At 36.9% G+C, this 13,576-nt stretch overlaps 1 protein-coding gene and 1 long non-coding RNA gene across 5 annotated transcripts in view; one reads left to right on the top strand and one right to left on the bottom strand.

The window, feature by feature from the left end:
* Positions 1-9,425, top strand: part of LOC127650537 (uncharacterized) — a 49,380-nt gene extending 39,955 nt beyond the window's left edge. The window contains exons 1-6 of one of the 3 annotated variants that reach the window (XM_052136048.1): positions 1,877-2,162; positions 3,123-3,395; positions 4,222-4,314; positions 4,789-4,872; positions 8,177-8,266; positions 9,305-9,425. In XM_052136048.1, coding sequence (XP_051992008.1) covers positions 1,973-2,162; positions 3,123-3,395; positions 4,222-4,314; positions 4,789-4,872; positions 8,177-8,266; positions 9,305-9,342 — 768 coding nt within the window. In that variant the 5' untranslated portion in view covers positions 1,877-1,972 and the 3' untranslated portion in view covers positions 9,343-9,425. Of the gene's footprint in view, positions 1-1,876; positions 2,163-3,122; positions 3,396-4,221; positions 4,315-4,788; positions 4,873-8,176; positions 8,267-9,304 lie in introns of those variants that run through there. The other 2 variants (XM_052136029.1, XM_052136039.1) reach the window with 2 other exon arrangements.
* Positions 9,426-10,100: 675 nt separating this feature from the next.
* On the bottom strand, positions 10,101-12,785 carry LOC127650588 (uncharacterized). Of its 2 annotated transcripts, XR_007971468.1 has the most exons (4): positions 12,745-12,785; positions 12,595-12,665; positions 12,421-12,509; positions 12,175-12,323 (listed from the first exon to the last, which is right to left on the bottom strand). It is a non-coding gene; the product is annotated as an uncharacterized LOC127650588 (long non-coding RNA). The 2 variants fall into 2 exon arrangements; XR_007971467.1 differs by lacking the exon at positions 12,745-12,785 and having other exon boundaries at positions 10,101-12,323; positions 12,595-12,735.
* Between the last annotated feature and the right edge of the window lie 791 nt (positions 12,786-13,576).

The following is a 13,576-nucleotide window of genomic DNA, read 5'->3' as shown; positions in this document are numbered from 1 at the left end:
CTCATAAACCACATTTCTAGCATAATACCCTTGTAATTACCAGTTTGTAACCTAAAAAAAGTCCTTGTCCTCTGCATTTTAAATAAGAACATTACAGGTTGTTTTCTACTCAATCCCTATGATGCACAAATCAAATTAATAAAGCTCTATTGTAGAATCAGTAGATAGAATCTTAAACTTCTTGGTGAGTTCTCCTTCAGAGAGCCCCTATAAAACTGTGACCAGAGGCTTGTATCATTCGCACACTGTTCGGGGAAATGAAGCGCCTTGTCTTTATGTGTCTCTTGCTCTACAAGAACACACTCATAATTCAGAGTGGTGAGTGTTACTTTCTTGAAATGTCTAGAGACTAAATTCACTTAAAGATTGAACTTAAAAAACCTATTTATATTTACAGTTTTTTACAATTGCTAAGACACATTTCTTGATTTGTTTGATTTTGCCAGAAGAGTCAGGGGTTTTGTGAATGTAGTTTGAAGATTTGGTTTTGTGTTTAAAGTCGTGAGGAAATGGGTGAAAGTTTCAAGAAATGTGTCTTAGCAATTGTGAAAAAATAAATGGATAAACACCAATGAGACTGTTTTGCTTATCCAGTCCTTCACGTGTTTGTTTTATGGAGAACAATCAGGTCTGAAACATAACTGTACAGAAAGAATCACAAATCTATATTCATAATGCATGTTTAAAATATTCTTTATATCATATATTATTTCATATTATTATGATAGTACTTACAGAGTTGTTTACTAAAACACTAATATTTCTTAACATGCAGATCAATAAGAGAACAACATTTGTAAGAACGTATGAAAGACTGAGTTTTCTTGTTGTCATTAATGTCAGGATAAAGAAGTGTACGATATATTATAGTGTATAAACACACAGCAGGAAAACGTTTCATATTTATATATCAGAAATACACTGCTGTAAATCTGCAGTATTTCAGCTCTGTTTAACTTTGTTTGTTTTGACAGAAATATTCAATCAGAGTGTCACTGAGGGAAGTGATGCATTCCTCTACTGTGAACACAAGGGGAAAGTGGTATGGAGTAAAGTCAGAGATGGACATAGACAGACTATTCTCACTAAAGAAGAAAATGGAGAGATAGTGAAACACATTGGTGATCCACACAACCGTTATATGTGTATTGAGTGATCTCTCACTACACATAAATAAAGTTTCACTCTCAGATTCTGGAATTTACTACTGTAATAATAATACTACTGTGAATCTGATAGTAACAGCATCAGGTGAGTGTTCATATGTTCCACATAATTCATAAAATGGAATATTTACTGAAAAATATGTACTTTATACTGCTATAAATATGCAATAATTTGAAGTCAGGTTATGTATTCATAATAATATTCTATAGAAAAGTCAATAGCTTTGACGTTTTTACTGCAAACTTATATATTTTTTACCTTGTTGTGTTTAATAAAACTAAGCATTAATTGGTAAGCAGTAGTTTTTAGTTCCTAGTCAATTGGTTTTCTGTGCTTGTGTAATTTAACTTTTTATTAATGAATAAATGAATATCTCATTTAATACTCAATACTCAGCAGGTCTTACCAAATACACATTTTAATCTGTTTATTAATTTAACTGAAGTCTCATCTGCTTAGAGATCTTATTTATAAAAGTAAACAGACATATTTAAAGGACAAAAATCGAGCATTGCATTAGTTCAGGCTGGTCACGTTAGTTAGTTTTATTGCCTACACCCACAATTCCCCTCGACAGGTACATACATCTAATTAGAGTAGAAGATTTGGGGCTTTTTTAGCTTCTTTGGTGTTAAAGTATCGGGCAAAACAGAACATGCATCACAACAGCCTACAGTATACAGAGTTAAATGCATACCACATTTTCCTTTTACTGTGTGCTAGATCATTTGTTGGTGTAAATTTGGAAGATAAATTGTAGAATATCAGAGAGACATTGTCACTATAATTGAATCTACTATCTATCATGTTTTATGAAGTCACGTGGCTAGTGATTTTTAATTTGGCTGTCCATTTATATTTAGCAGTGCAAAACAATGTTTTCCTTATTTTCTTACTTCTAGTGATCCCCAAATCTACAGTGAGTTCACAAAGTGTCAGTGTCAAAGAATCCACGAGCATTCAATCTACCCCCCACCCAAAATTCCCCTACACAGGTACATTTCACTGATTGTTCCAGTTCTAATTAGATTAGAAGACAGTTTTTTTGCTTTGTGCTGTTATGGTGTACAAATATTAGGCAAAATAGCACATAGGCACCAGCCTACATTATACAGAGTGTAGCTCTCCTCACAACAACACAGGACACAGGTTGGTTCCTTGAAACGGGCGTTTATTAATTGGAAACGTCTCTGATGCATCCACTCCTTGCTTAAGCTTTAGACACTCTTCGTTCTCGCCGCGAGAACTACATTTGTAAATAAACATAATACAAAACACATCAACTAGTTATACAACACATGCATTAAGTAAACAAATTACAAAACGAGCGCTTAGCGCCATTATGGACACTTTCATTCAAGTCTACAAGTAAAACGAATACCTCGTTGGCTGCTTGCCATGAAAAGAGGTCATTGAGTCTCTAAGAGTTTCCGAAAGTCCTTTTTTAATGTCTGCTTAACTCCAGACATCAGTAATTATGAGTTTAAATCCAATATAGCAGAGCTTTGTGAAGCGTTTCTCATCCGCAGTGCATCGGGCACTTTTCTTCTTTCATTTCCGCTGAAGGCAGTGTCGAGTTTTCACGTTTTTAATTTTATTTTATCTGTTGAAAATGAATTTACTATACATCAAATAACCTCAGATTTGAATTTTAAACCTACATCAAATAGATTATTTATTATATGAAATTATGGAATCACTTATGAATCAATTACTACCAATTGCGCATCATAAACAAAATATTTATGCAAAAGCATTTACACAGAGTTAAATGCATACCACAATATCCTACAACTGTGTGCTAAATCATTTGTTGGTGTAAATTTGACAAAGAAGTGTACGATATATTATAGTGTATAAACACACAGCAGGAAAACGTTTCATATTTATATCAGAAATACACTGCTGTAAATCTGCAGTATTTCAGCTCTGTTTAACTTTGTTTGTTTTGACAGAAATATTCAATCAGAGTGTCACTGAGGGAAGTGATGCATTCCTCTACTGTGAACACAAGGGGAAAGTGGTATGGAGGAAAGACAAAGATGGACATAGACAGACTATTCTCACTAAAGAAGAAAATGGAGAGATGGTGAAACACATTGGTGATCCACACAACCGTTATAGTGTATTGAGTGATCTCTCACTACACATAAATAAAGTTTCACTCTCAGATTCTGGAATTTACTACTGTAATAATATTCCTGTGAATCTGATAGTAACAGCATCAGGTGAGTGTTCATATGTTCCACATAATTCATAAAATGGAATATTTACTGAAAAATATGTACTTTATACTGCTATAAATATGCAATAATTTGAAGTCAGGTTATGTATTCATAATAATATTCTATAGAAAAGTCAATAGCTTTGACGTTTTTACTGCAAACTTATATATTTTTTACCTTGTTGTGTTTAATAAAACTAAGCATTAATTGGTAAGCAGTAGTTTTTAGTTCCTAGTCAATTGGTTTTCTGTGCTTGTGTAATTTATCTTTTTATTAATGAATAAATGAATATCTCATTTAATACTCAATACTCAGCAGATCTTACCAAATACATATTTTAATCTGTTTATTAATTTAACTGAAGTCTCATCTGCTTAGAGATCTTATTTATAAAAGTAAACAGACATATTTAAAGGACAAAAATTGAGCATTGCATTAGTTCAGGCTGGTCACGTTAGTTAGTTTTATTGCCTACACCCACAATTCCCCTCGACAGGTACATACATCTAATTAGAGTAGAAGATTTGGGGCTTTTTGCTTCTTTGGTGTTAAAGTATCGGGCAAAACAGAACATGCATCACATCAGCCTACAGTATACAGGGTTAAATGCATACCACATTTTCATTTTACTGTGTGCTAAATCATTTGTTGGTGTAAATTTGGAAGATAAATTGTAGAATATCAGAGAGACATTGTCGCTCTAAATGAATGAATATTAGCATAATACATGTTTTATGGATAGTCACGTGGCTTAAGATTTTTTAATTTGGCTGTCCATTTATATAAAGCAGTGCAGAAACTATGTTGTCCTTCTTCTTTTGTCTTCTAGTGATCCCCAAATCTACAGTGAGTTCACAAAGTGTCAGTGTCAAAGAATCCACGAGCATTCAATCAAACACCCACCCAAAATTCACCTCAACAGGTACATTTCACTGTTTGTTCCAGTTCTAATTAGATTAGAAGACATTTTCTTGGGCTTTGTGCTGTTGTGGTGTACAAATATCAGACAAAAAAGCTCAGGCATATACAGAATGTTGAACTATGACAACAACACCATTTAATTAAAATATTGCAGTTTTCAGTTACATTAAATAACAGAGTCAAAGTCTTTAAATCATCTAGTTGTATCATCAGGATTCTTGAAAACGTCTCTCTGACAGTTTTAAAGGTTTTGAAAATCCCATGTACAGTTTGTTTTTGCCTGTTTTGCAAATGTAATCGTAGGACTGAGGATTAATGAGCTGAGGTCCCATTAAATCTTCTAAATATTCTCCCTCTACAGCTAAATGTTTAAAGTAGGTGTTAAAAAGTGACAATTAAACGTTTAATTCTGTCTTGAATATATTTTCTAATTGAAAATTAATCTATGAAACTAAATGTCTGAATGCTTTTCTAGGTTCCATTGGTGTTATCGTGGCAGTCTGTGGAGTTGTGTTTGTGGCCCTCATACTCTTGATACTGGCATGTATCAAAAGGAAAGGTGAGAATCTATTAACTAGTTTTATGGAAAAGGATGTTTTACCAAACTAAGGTCAATATTAGCTAACATAGTCATCTGAACAATGATTATTTGTCATATTTATTTGTTATTGATTTTCATAATTTTCTCGAAACACTACACAAAAATGTATCTTAGACAAGGTTCATGGTTTAAAAAAAAAATAATAAAAAATTGCCAAAAGCAATAAAATTAAAGCCGTATTCTCCAAATGCACATGTCAGATTGTCAAATGCTGATATCTGTTGTGTCAGTAATGCACACAGTAAAGAAAATGCACAAAATTGTATATTGTCCAAAATGTCAAAATGTGAAAACCCAGAACAAACAAACAATGAGGAAGATGAAGAATACGAAAACATACTGTGTGATGTGGATGGCATTTTTGAGCTGGACAGAAAGGAAAGACTTGGTGAATGTATAAATTTAATGACATTTCAAGAAAACATGACTTTATGCAATGACTTTAGCGTGGATATTTCAGACAGATATATAATTTCAATAGTATTATTGTGTCTATTGCTGAATACTATTATTAATATTATTAATTCAGTAGAGAACAATATATCTTTGATATTAATATTTACTTTAAATAAATGCAATATCAGGATAAAATACAGTGCTGCATTATGCAGTGAATGGTTAGTTTGGCTGTGTGAATTGTTTTGAGAGCATTGACTACAGTTTGGTGAAATGTTTAAAATCAATTGAAAAAAACTATAATGTAATGCCTGTCAATATGATGAAACGAAAAATGCTCACACACATCATTCTGAGTTTGAGCTACATTCTGCTGAATTGAGTCATAAATAGTCTGTTAAAAAAGTTTGAAAAGGAAATAGCAGATGATCAAAGATCTGTAAATTCACTGTAATGACTAATTAGATGCATGTATTACCAATGTATTAGCATGATGAAATGGCTTGTCATATAAGCAGCACTGTTTTCTCATCTGGCATGTTTTCCATAAATGGTTGTAAAGTACACATACAACTTTAAATTTGAAACCTAATAAGAGGTAATTTAATATTTTTCCCAACTATCCAGTGATTAATAATATTGCCCAACTGTGAGCAAGGGTAGCAGAACCCCACAACTTCTATATGCTTTCACAAAATCATCCATACTTAAAAAAGTATTTGTGAATAATTTACAAAACATTATAACACAAAAAACACTAGGATAATATTTGGCTGAACGCCACAGTAAAAACCATCAAGAACAGAGTAAAAACAGTAAATACATTTTTGTGCTTTTGATGTTCATAAATGTTACATTTCTGGGAAAAAAATATTTTACTTTGTATACTTCAAGTGAGTCACATCTCTCTACAAATATGTCTTTTTCAGATTTGGGATTTTAAAACAGATATACCATGAAAAGCACAGAGCATTTATTTCAAACACATTTATTCAAACTCTTTTAAATATTCTGAATGATTTTAGATGTACTTATTATCTAAAATCATAGAGTTGATGCAAAATGCAAAAAATTTATTTGCCAGAATACATTTGGCCACTTTCTATGTATAAAATAGAGGAATTCATAACGGTGGCCTTTTTTTGCCACCACATTTAAAATTTCTGGGGCATTTCTGTCACATTCTGTAGTACTTTTTGCAAACACTGAACTGTTTTGGTATATATAATGTTCATTATTTTTGTAATTAGACATTCAGAAATGATTCTTTGTGGGATTTCTGGATGCGGTCGTTATCTCTCCGCCTCCGACGGCCACGGGCACTGCCTCACGTGTCTGGGCAGCGATCATACTGAGGCAGCGTTTGTGGATGGTTCATGCTTTCATTGCGAGAATATGACATGGCAATGTTGCAGTAGCGGCTTTTCTTCTTCCGGGGGAAAGCCACCTCAGCCACCCTCCATGCTGCGCCTTCTACCTACGGGTACGAGGCCAGCCCGGCTGGCGCTGGAGGCGATTTGGGGAGTTCAATGGGTGTGGTCTCGCCGGGTAAATCCCTGCGGACCTCCCGTTCCCCAGCATGCTCGTTTGCCCCGTTGAGTTCCGAAATGAGACCAGTTCACCTCATGGCCAGCTTAACGTCTCTTTCGTTAGCAGGATGAGTTCTTGATCGCTGCATCGGAGAGCGCACTGTCGATGTCTGATATCGAGGACTCGATATCGGGTCTGCCCACCCAGTCTGAGGACGATGCAGAACTGACCTCTATGCTTGCCCGGGCCGCTACGAGTATTGGGTTGGACTGGAACCCTCCGTCCTCCCCTGGCCCTCACAGCTAGATGACTGGTTTCTGGGTTCCGGGCATTGATCCATGGAGAGCACGTGTTGGTCCGATCTGACAACACAGCGACAGTAGCGTATATAAATCCCAATGCCAATCCTCGCATGTTGCAACTCGCCCGCCATCTCCTCCGCTGGGGCCACTCACATCCCAGGCAGCCTCAACGCCACAGCGGACATGCTGTCGTGGCAGGCAATGCTCAGCGGAGAGTGGAGACTCCACCCCCAGGTGGTCCAGCTGATTTGGAGTCAATTCGGCAAAGCACAGGTAGACCTGTTCGCTTCCCAGGAATCCTCCCACTGCCCGCTCTGGTATGCAATGATGGGAGCCCCCCCTTGGCACAGATGCGCTGGCACACAGCTGGCCATGGGGGATGTGAAAATACGTGTTCCCCCCAGTGAGCCTACTTGCACAAACCCTGTGCAAGGTCAGGGAGGATGAGGAACAAGTCACCCTTGTGGCGTCGTATTGGCCCACCCAGACTTGGTTCTCGGACATCACACTCCTCGTGACAGCACCTCCCTGGAAAATTCCCCTGAGAAAGGGCCTTCTTTCTCAGGGATGGGGGACCATCTGGCCCCCATCTGGCAGACCAGCATCTCCCTTGGGCAGCGCTCTCTCTGCCCCCCGTTGCTGTGTTTGTAGAGCTCCTACCCTTCGAGGCAGGACCTACCACCGTGCCTCTTCCATGTGCGGCTGGTGAGCCCATGTGTCGTATTGCCACATGTTGACCTCCCCTTTTGTGCAGGATGTGGTCTCCACAGGGTCTATTCCCCCTGAAAGAATAGGAAAGGAAAAGAACACCTTTCCCGATGCGTATAATAGCGTTAGATGGCCCCAGCCGAATCTAATTCTATGTGGAGAAAAAATATAGAGAGAAATGGCCGCAGCTATCTATATAGTGTGACCATCAGTTACCTGTTATAACCATCCCCAAATCTCCTTTACATTAACTGTATGTTCCAGTTGTTTTCAATCTAATGAACAGCCATAGATGATGTAATTTTTCATATTTTGTCCTCCTTCAGTGAGCCACATCAATACAAACATTTCAGGATTTGACAGTCTGGATGGACCCACGAGTAAATACACCCACCCAAAATTCACTTCAACTCCAGGTACATTCAGCTGTTTGTTCCAGGTCTTATTAGATAAACTTTCTATTAACTAAACTTTCATAAATTATCTATTGACGTTGAAGCAGGGCTGAACTGGGAAAAATCCAGCCAATCAGGCCCACACGTTTCCTGTTAACATTTAAAATAATTGAATGAATAATAAACAATAATAGAAAATTTGAACAAATGCAGTTAACAATATTGATATTGCATTTTTTTGTCACAAAGAAAAGCACATTTGACAGTGCTTTGATTATGTGTTGGGATGCAGAAGTAAATTAACTGATACACTGTAAAAAACGTCTGTAATTTTAATGGTAAAAGACTGTAAAAATGCTGCAGAAATAAAATGTAAATTTATTAAAGAATATTAACTGTAAAATATACAGTACATTTTAAAAATATATTTTAAAAGACAATACAGTAATTTTTACAATAAAATTTTGTACAAAATAATTTTTTTTAGATGTAAAAAGTATGATTTTCTGGATAATTAATAGTGAAAATTTACATGAATTTTAACAAGAACATGTACTTTTTACAGTAAATTATTGTTACAATTACAGTAAAAAAACAATAATCGAGTGTTCCCACAATTCCCTACATGACCCATCAAATTGAATTATATTTTATGGGAATATATGTTTCTTCTTATTTTTAAAATCAGTTATGTTCATTGGGGTGTTGATGTAGTTTAGTTAATGTTTACTGCATTCTCTAAATTTCATATGTGTTACCCTGATGGTGTTTAGTGTTTGTGTGATTGACACTGAGCACTGTCTCTACATGTTTATTGGTCATTTCTCCTGGAAGAGCCACTTTAGGTGAACTTCATGTCATCGTGCACTTCTGTGATTTTTACAGTGATTAACAATACCCTACAAAGTAAAAAGCAGATTTGTACAGTTAATATTAGTAATACTTCAGTTTCAGACTTATATAGCCATAATCACACCAGTCTTCTCGCTCTGCGTCTCATTACTGCATTTGTGTAATGATTTTAATGTTCTAAACACATCTATTTTTATTTCTTCCCAGGTGAGGAGTACAGTTGTGTAGTGTACCACAGGATCTAGACAGTGGACTTGATGAAATTCATACATTTTCCTTGATGTAATAAAATTTAAATTTCTTAATAAAAACAAAAATGAAACATGGCTACTGAAACTGATACACTGCATTGAAAGTGCTTAATACAATCTACAAATACACACAGGGCATTAGGTTTCTGTTTAAAATTTAGTTTCAAAATTAATGCACAAATAAATGCAGAGCTGTTTGTATTTGCACACTGCTTCGAAAATAATGCATTGTAGACAAGCTCTCATCCACATGTCCAACATTTTTCTGTAAAAAAAACAGGTAGTAAACAAACATAGGAGGAGGAGGTACAAATTGCACATCTCTACATCATATCTAAAAGACAATCTCTAAATGACAGCATTTCTTTTAAAAATACAAGCATGTTCTAGTGGAGGCCTGGGTAGCTCAGTGAGTTTTGGCGCTGACTACCACCCCCAGAGTCGGGAATTCAAATCCAGGGTGTGCTGAGTGACTCTTGCCAGGTCTCCGAAGCAACCAAATTGGCCCGGTGGTCACGATTATTGGTTCTCCTCGTGGTCACAATTAGTGGTTCTCCTCGTGGTCACAATTAGTGGTTCTCGCTCTCAATGGGGCACATGGAAAATTGTGCATGGTTCACGGAGAGTAGCATGAGCCTCCGCATGCAAAGTCTCCACAGTGTTATTCACGAGCCATGTGATAAGATGCATGGATTGACAAGGCTACAAGCGGAGGCAATTGAGACTTGTTTTCCACCATCTGGATTAAGGTGAGTAACCGCGCCACCACGAGGCCCTACTAAGTACAGGGTATTAGGCATTACAAATTTGGAGAAAAGGTAAAAAAGCATGTTCTAATTGTCTTTTGCCCAATTGTCTAAATTTGTAACACCCTTTAAGAATCTTTTTTTCTTAGGAACTGACAAATAGCAAGTTTCCGTTTGATTTCATGTTTACTAATGTGTAAATGGGTGCTTAATATATTTAAAATTAATAATTACATTTTCATCAAAATAAGAAATGGGTTATCCAAAAGTAATCCCAAAGAAATCAGCTTACCTAAAAAGTGTAATCTACACGATTATGTAACAGATTACGATTTCAGTTTTGTAATTTTAAATAAGTAGTCGATTTAATTTCAGAAGTATTCTACCCAGAACTGGTCACAAAATAAATGTTTTTTTTTCTCCCCAATTTGGAATACCCGAGGTCCTCTCAGTCCTCATGGTGGCGTAGTGACTCGCCTCAATCCAGATGGTGGAGGACGAATCTCAGTTGCTTCGGCGTCTAAGACTGTCAGTCTGTGCATTTTAACACATGGCTTGTTGAGCGCGTTACCGCAGAGACATAGCACGTGTCGAGGCTTCATGCTATTCTCCACGGCATCCATGCACAGCTCACCACGTGCCCCACCGAGAGCGAGAACTACATTATAGCGACCACGAGGAGGTTATCCCATGTGACTCCACCCTCCCTAGCAACCGGGCCAATTTGGTTGCTTATGTGGCACAAGTAGTACAGGTTTCAGACAAGGAATTTCGACTATGCCACCCATGGGAATTTCACCCAGGGAAATATGAATGATACCTAAAACGTTTGGTCACACAGGTCCGACTCTCTTAAGAAGGTAGGCAGAAAAGTAGGTATCATAAAAAAAGTACAACATTTTATTAATACAAAATTACATTTAAAGAAGAAAAATTACATTAAAATAGCATCCGTTGTACCAGGCAGCGTATGACGGCTTGTTAGAGGTGCATGGCTGACAACGGTTTCAAAATAAACAAAAACATACACAACACTTAACATAACTAATATTTGCACAACTCAAACTTACAGGGCTGAGGTTCACCACAGGAGAAGTGATCACGAAACTAGTTAGTCAACAGCACACTTTCTCTCACACACACACACACACACACACACACACACACACACACACACACACACACACACACACACACACACACACACACACACACACACACACACACACACACACACACACACACACACACACACACACGTTGTGTTTCCATGTTTTATGGGGACTTTCCATAGACATAATGGTTTTTATACTGTACAAACTTTATATTCTATCCCCTAAACCTAACCCTACCCCTAAACCTAACCCTCACAGAAAACCTTCTGCATTTTTACATTTTCAAAAAACACAATTTAGTATGATTTATAAGCTGTTTTCCTCATGGGGACCGACAAAATGTCCCCACAAGGTCAAAAATTTCGGGTTTTACTATCCTTATGGGGACATTTGGTCCCCACAAAGTGATAAATACATGCTCACACACACACACACACACACACACACACACACGGCAACCGTTGTAGGAGCACCACCACCACAAGAGACCCTTCACCCGTGGGACCCCAGCGACTGAAAAGGAAGTGGTGGGGTTGTAGTGGTCTAATGCACATAACTGGTAAACTGGTAATCAGAAAGTCGCTGGTTCGATCCCCACAGCCACCACCATTGTGTCCTTGAGCAAGGCACTCAACTCCAGGTTGCTCTGGGGGGATTGTCCCTGTAATAAGGGCTCTGTAATTCACTTTGGATAAAAGCGTCTGCCAAATGCATAAATGTAAATGTAAACAAACTTCAAAATATAATTACAATAATCACAGTTTGATTGTATCACCATATGGTCATGGAGCAGACAATAATAAAATAACAAATCGAATACCAAACAATATATAAATATTATTACGCTAGAAGAAAGAAAACAAATTAAGTCAATTCAGACAATAGGGAAGACAGGCTCGCATGGAGCAAACACGTAGTTTTGTGCTCCTTGTTCCAAAAATCAGTGAGCGTCAACCCCAGAGTACAATAAACTATAATTTAATGAAACCAGACAGCAACAATCTCTTCGATTAGTTGGACGATACCAGTCTGCGTTCTCGCAGTATGGCAGCAGAGAAGCGACAGGGCTGTAACAGCAGAAACAAACCGATCGCCATGAACGAGAGGGAGAATCCTGAGCCAAATACAAACAAAGAAAAACACAATTACTAAAATGTATGCATCACCTGCTAAGATTCTCAGCACATAACTACGTGCACGACGACACTTACCGGGAAAGGACAATGTGCTCTATTATCCCTTCACAGGCACGGGTACACGGTATTCATATAAACCGCCATTTAGCTGAGATACAGGGATACTGCACATAACTCAAAACATCAGCCAATCTCCAAGCCCCAAACGAAGCTAAACAATCTGCTTTCCACAGAACAGTTTGCACATACCTGAGAGGTGAGCAGTCTTAGAATCCACTTAATAAAACAAGCCGAAGGAACCAGGGAGGGGAAACGACAAGCTAGAATGCAACAATGAATCATTAATGCCACACATACAGCAATTAAAAGCAGAACTTGCTACATGCTAATGGCACATACCTGTAGCTACTGTCAACAACAGAAAAGGGGAAGAGCCGGACGTAACGCATCACAGGCCATAGCCAACCAGCTCTTAAATAGGAAGAACTCCTTGCTGATAGGTGCGCACAAATGTCACTCATCTCATTCATTTGGTTACACTTTGTATGAAATCTTCAGTTTTTTGGGAATTTAAAGCATTGTATAGCCTACATTCCTCAAAACAATGATTGACTGACGAGTTTCTAGAGAAAGCTGTTTCTTTTTTGCCATTTTTTACCTAATATTGACCTTAAGACATGCCAGTCTATTGCATACTGTGGCAACTCATATATATATATATATTCATTTATAGAACCAAATAGCTTTCAACTGTGTTTGAAATAATGGCATGTGATTTTCTAGTACCAAATTAGCAATTTAGCATGAATACTCAAGGATGAGGTGTTGGAGTGATGGCTGCTGGAAATGTGGCCTGTCTAGACTTGATAAAAATTACTTTTTTCGAATAGTGATGGTTCTGTTTTTTTACATCAGTAATGGCCTGACTATACTTTTTGATCAGTCAAATGCCACTTTGGTGAATTAAAGTACCAATTTCCTTCTGAAACAGGAAAATCTGCACGTTACTCCAAACTTTTGGCTGCCAGTTACATTTACACATAAAAACAAGTCTATATATATATATATATATATATATATATATATATATATATATATATATATATATATAAACCCAGTAAAAAAGAAATGTCCCTTTTTCAGGACACTGATTTTTTTAAAGATAATTTTGTAAAAATCCAAACAACTTCACAGATCTTTATTAACAATTTTTTCCATGCTTGTTCAATCA

Source organism: Xyrauchen texanus, chromosome 1 (genome assembly GCF_025860055.1).
Source record: "Xyrauchen texanus isolate HMW12.3.18 chromosome 1, RBS_HiC_50CHRs, whole genome shotgun sequence".
Lineage (NCBI taxonomy): Eukaryota > Metazoa > Chordata > Actinopteri > Cypriniformes > Catostomidae > Xyrauchen > Xyrauchen texanus.
This window is presented reverse-complemented; position numbering and strand designations above follow the sequence as displayed.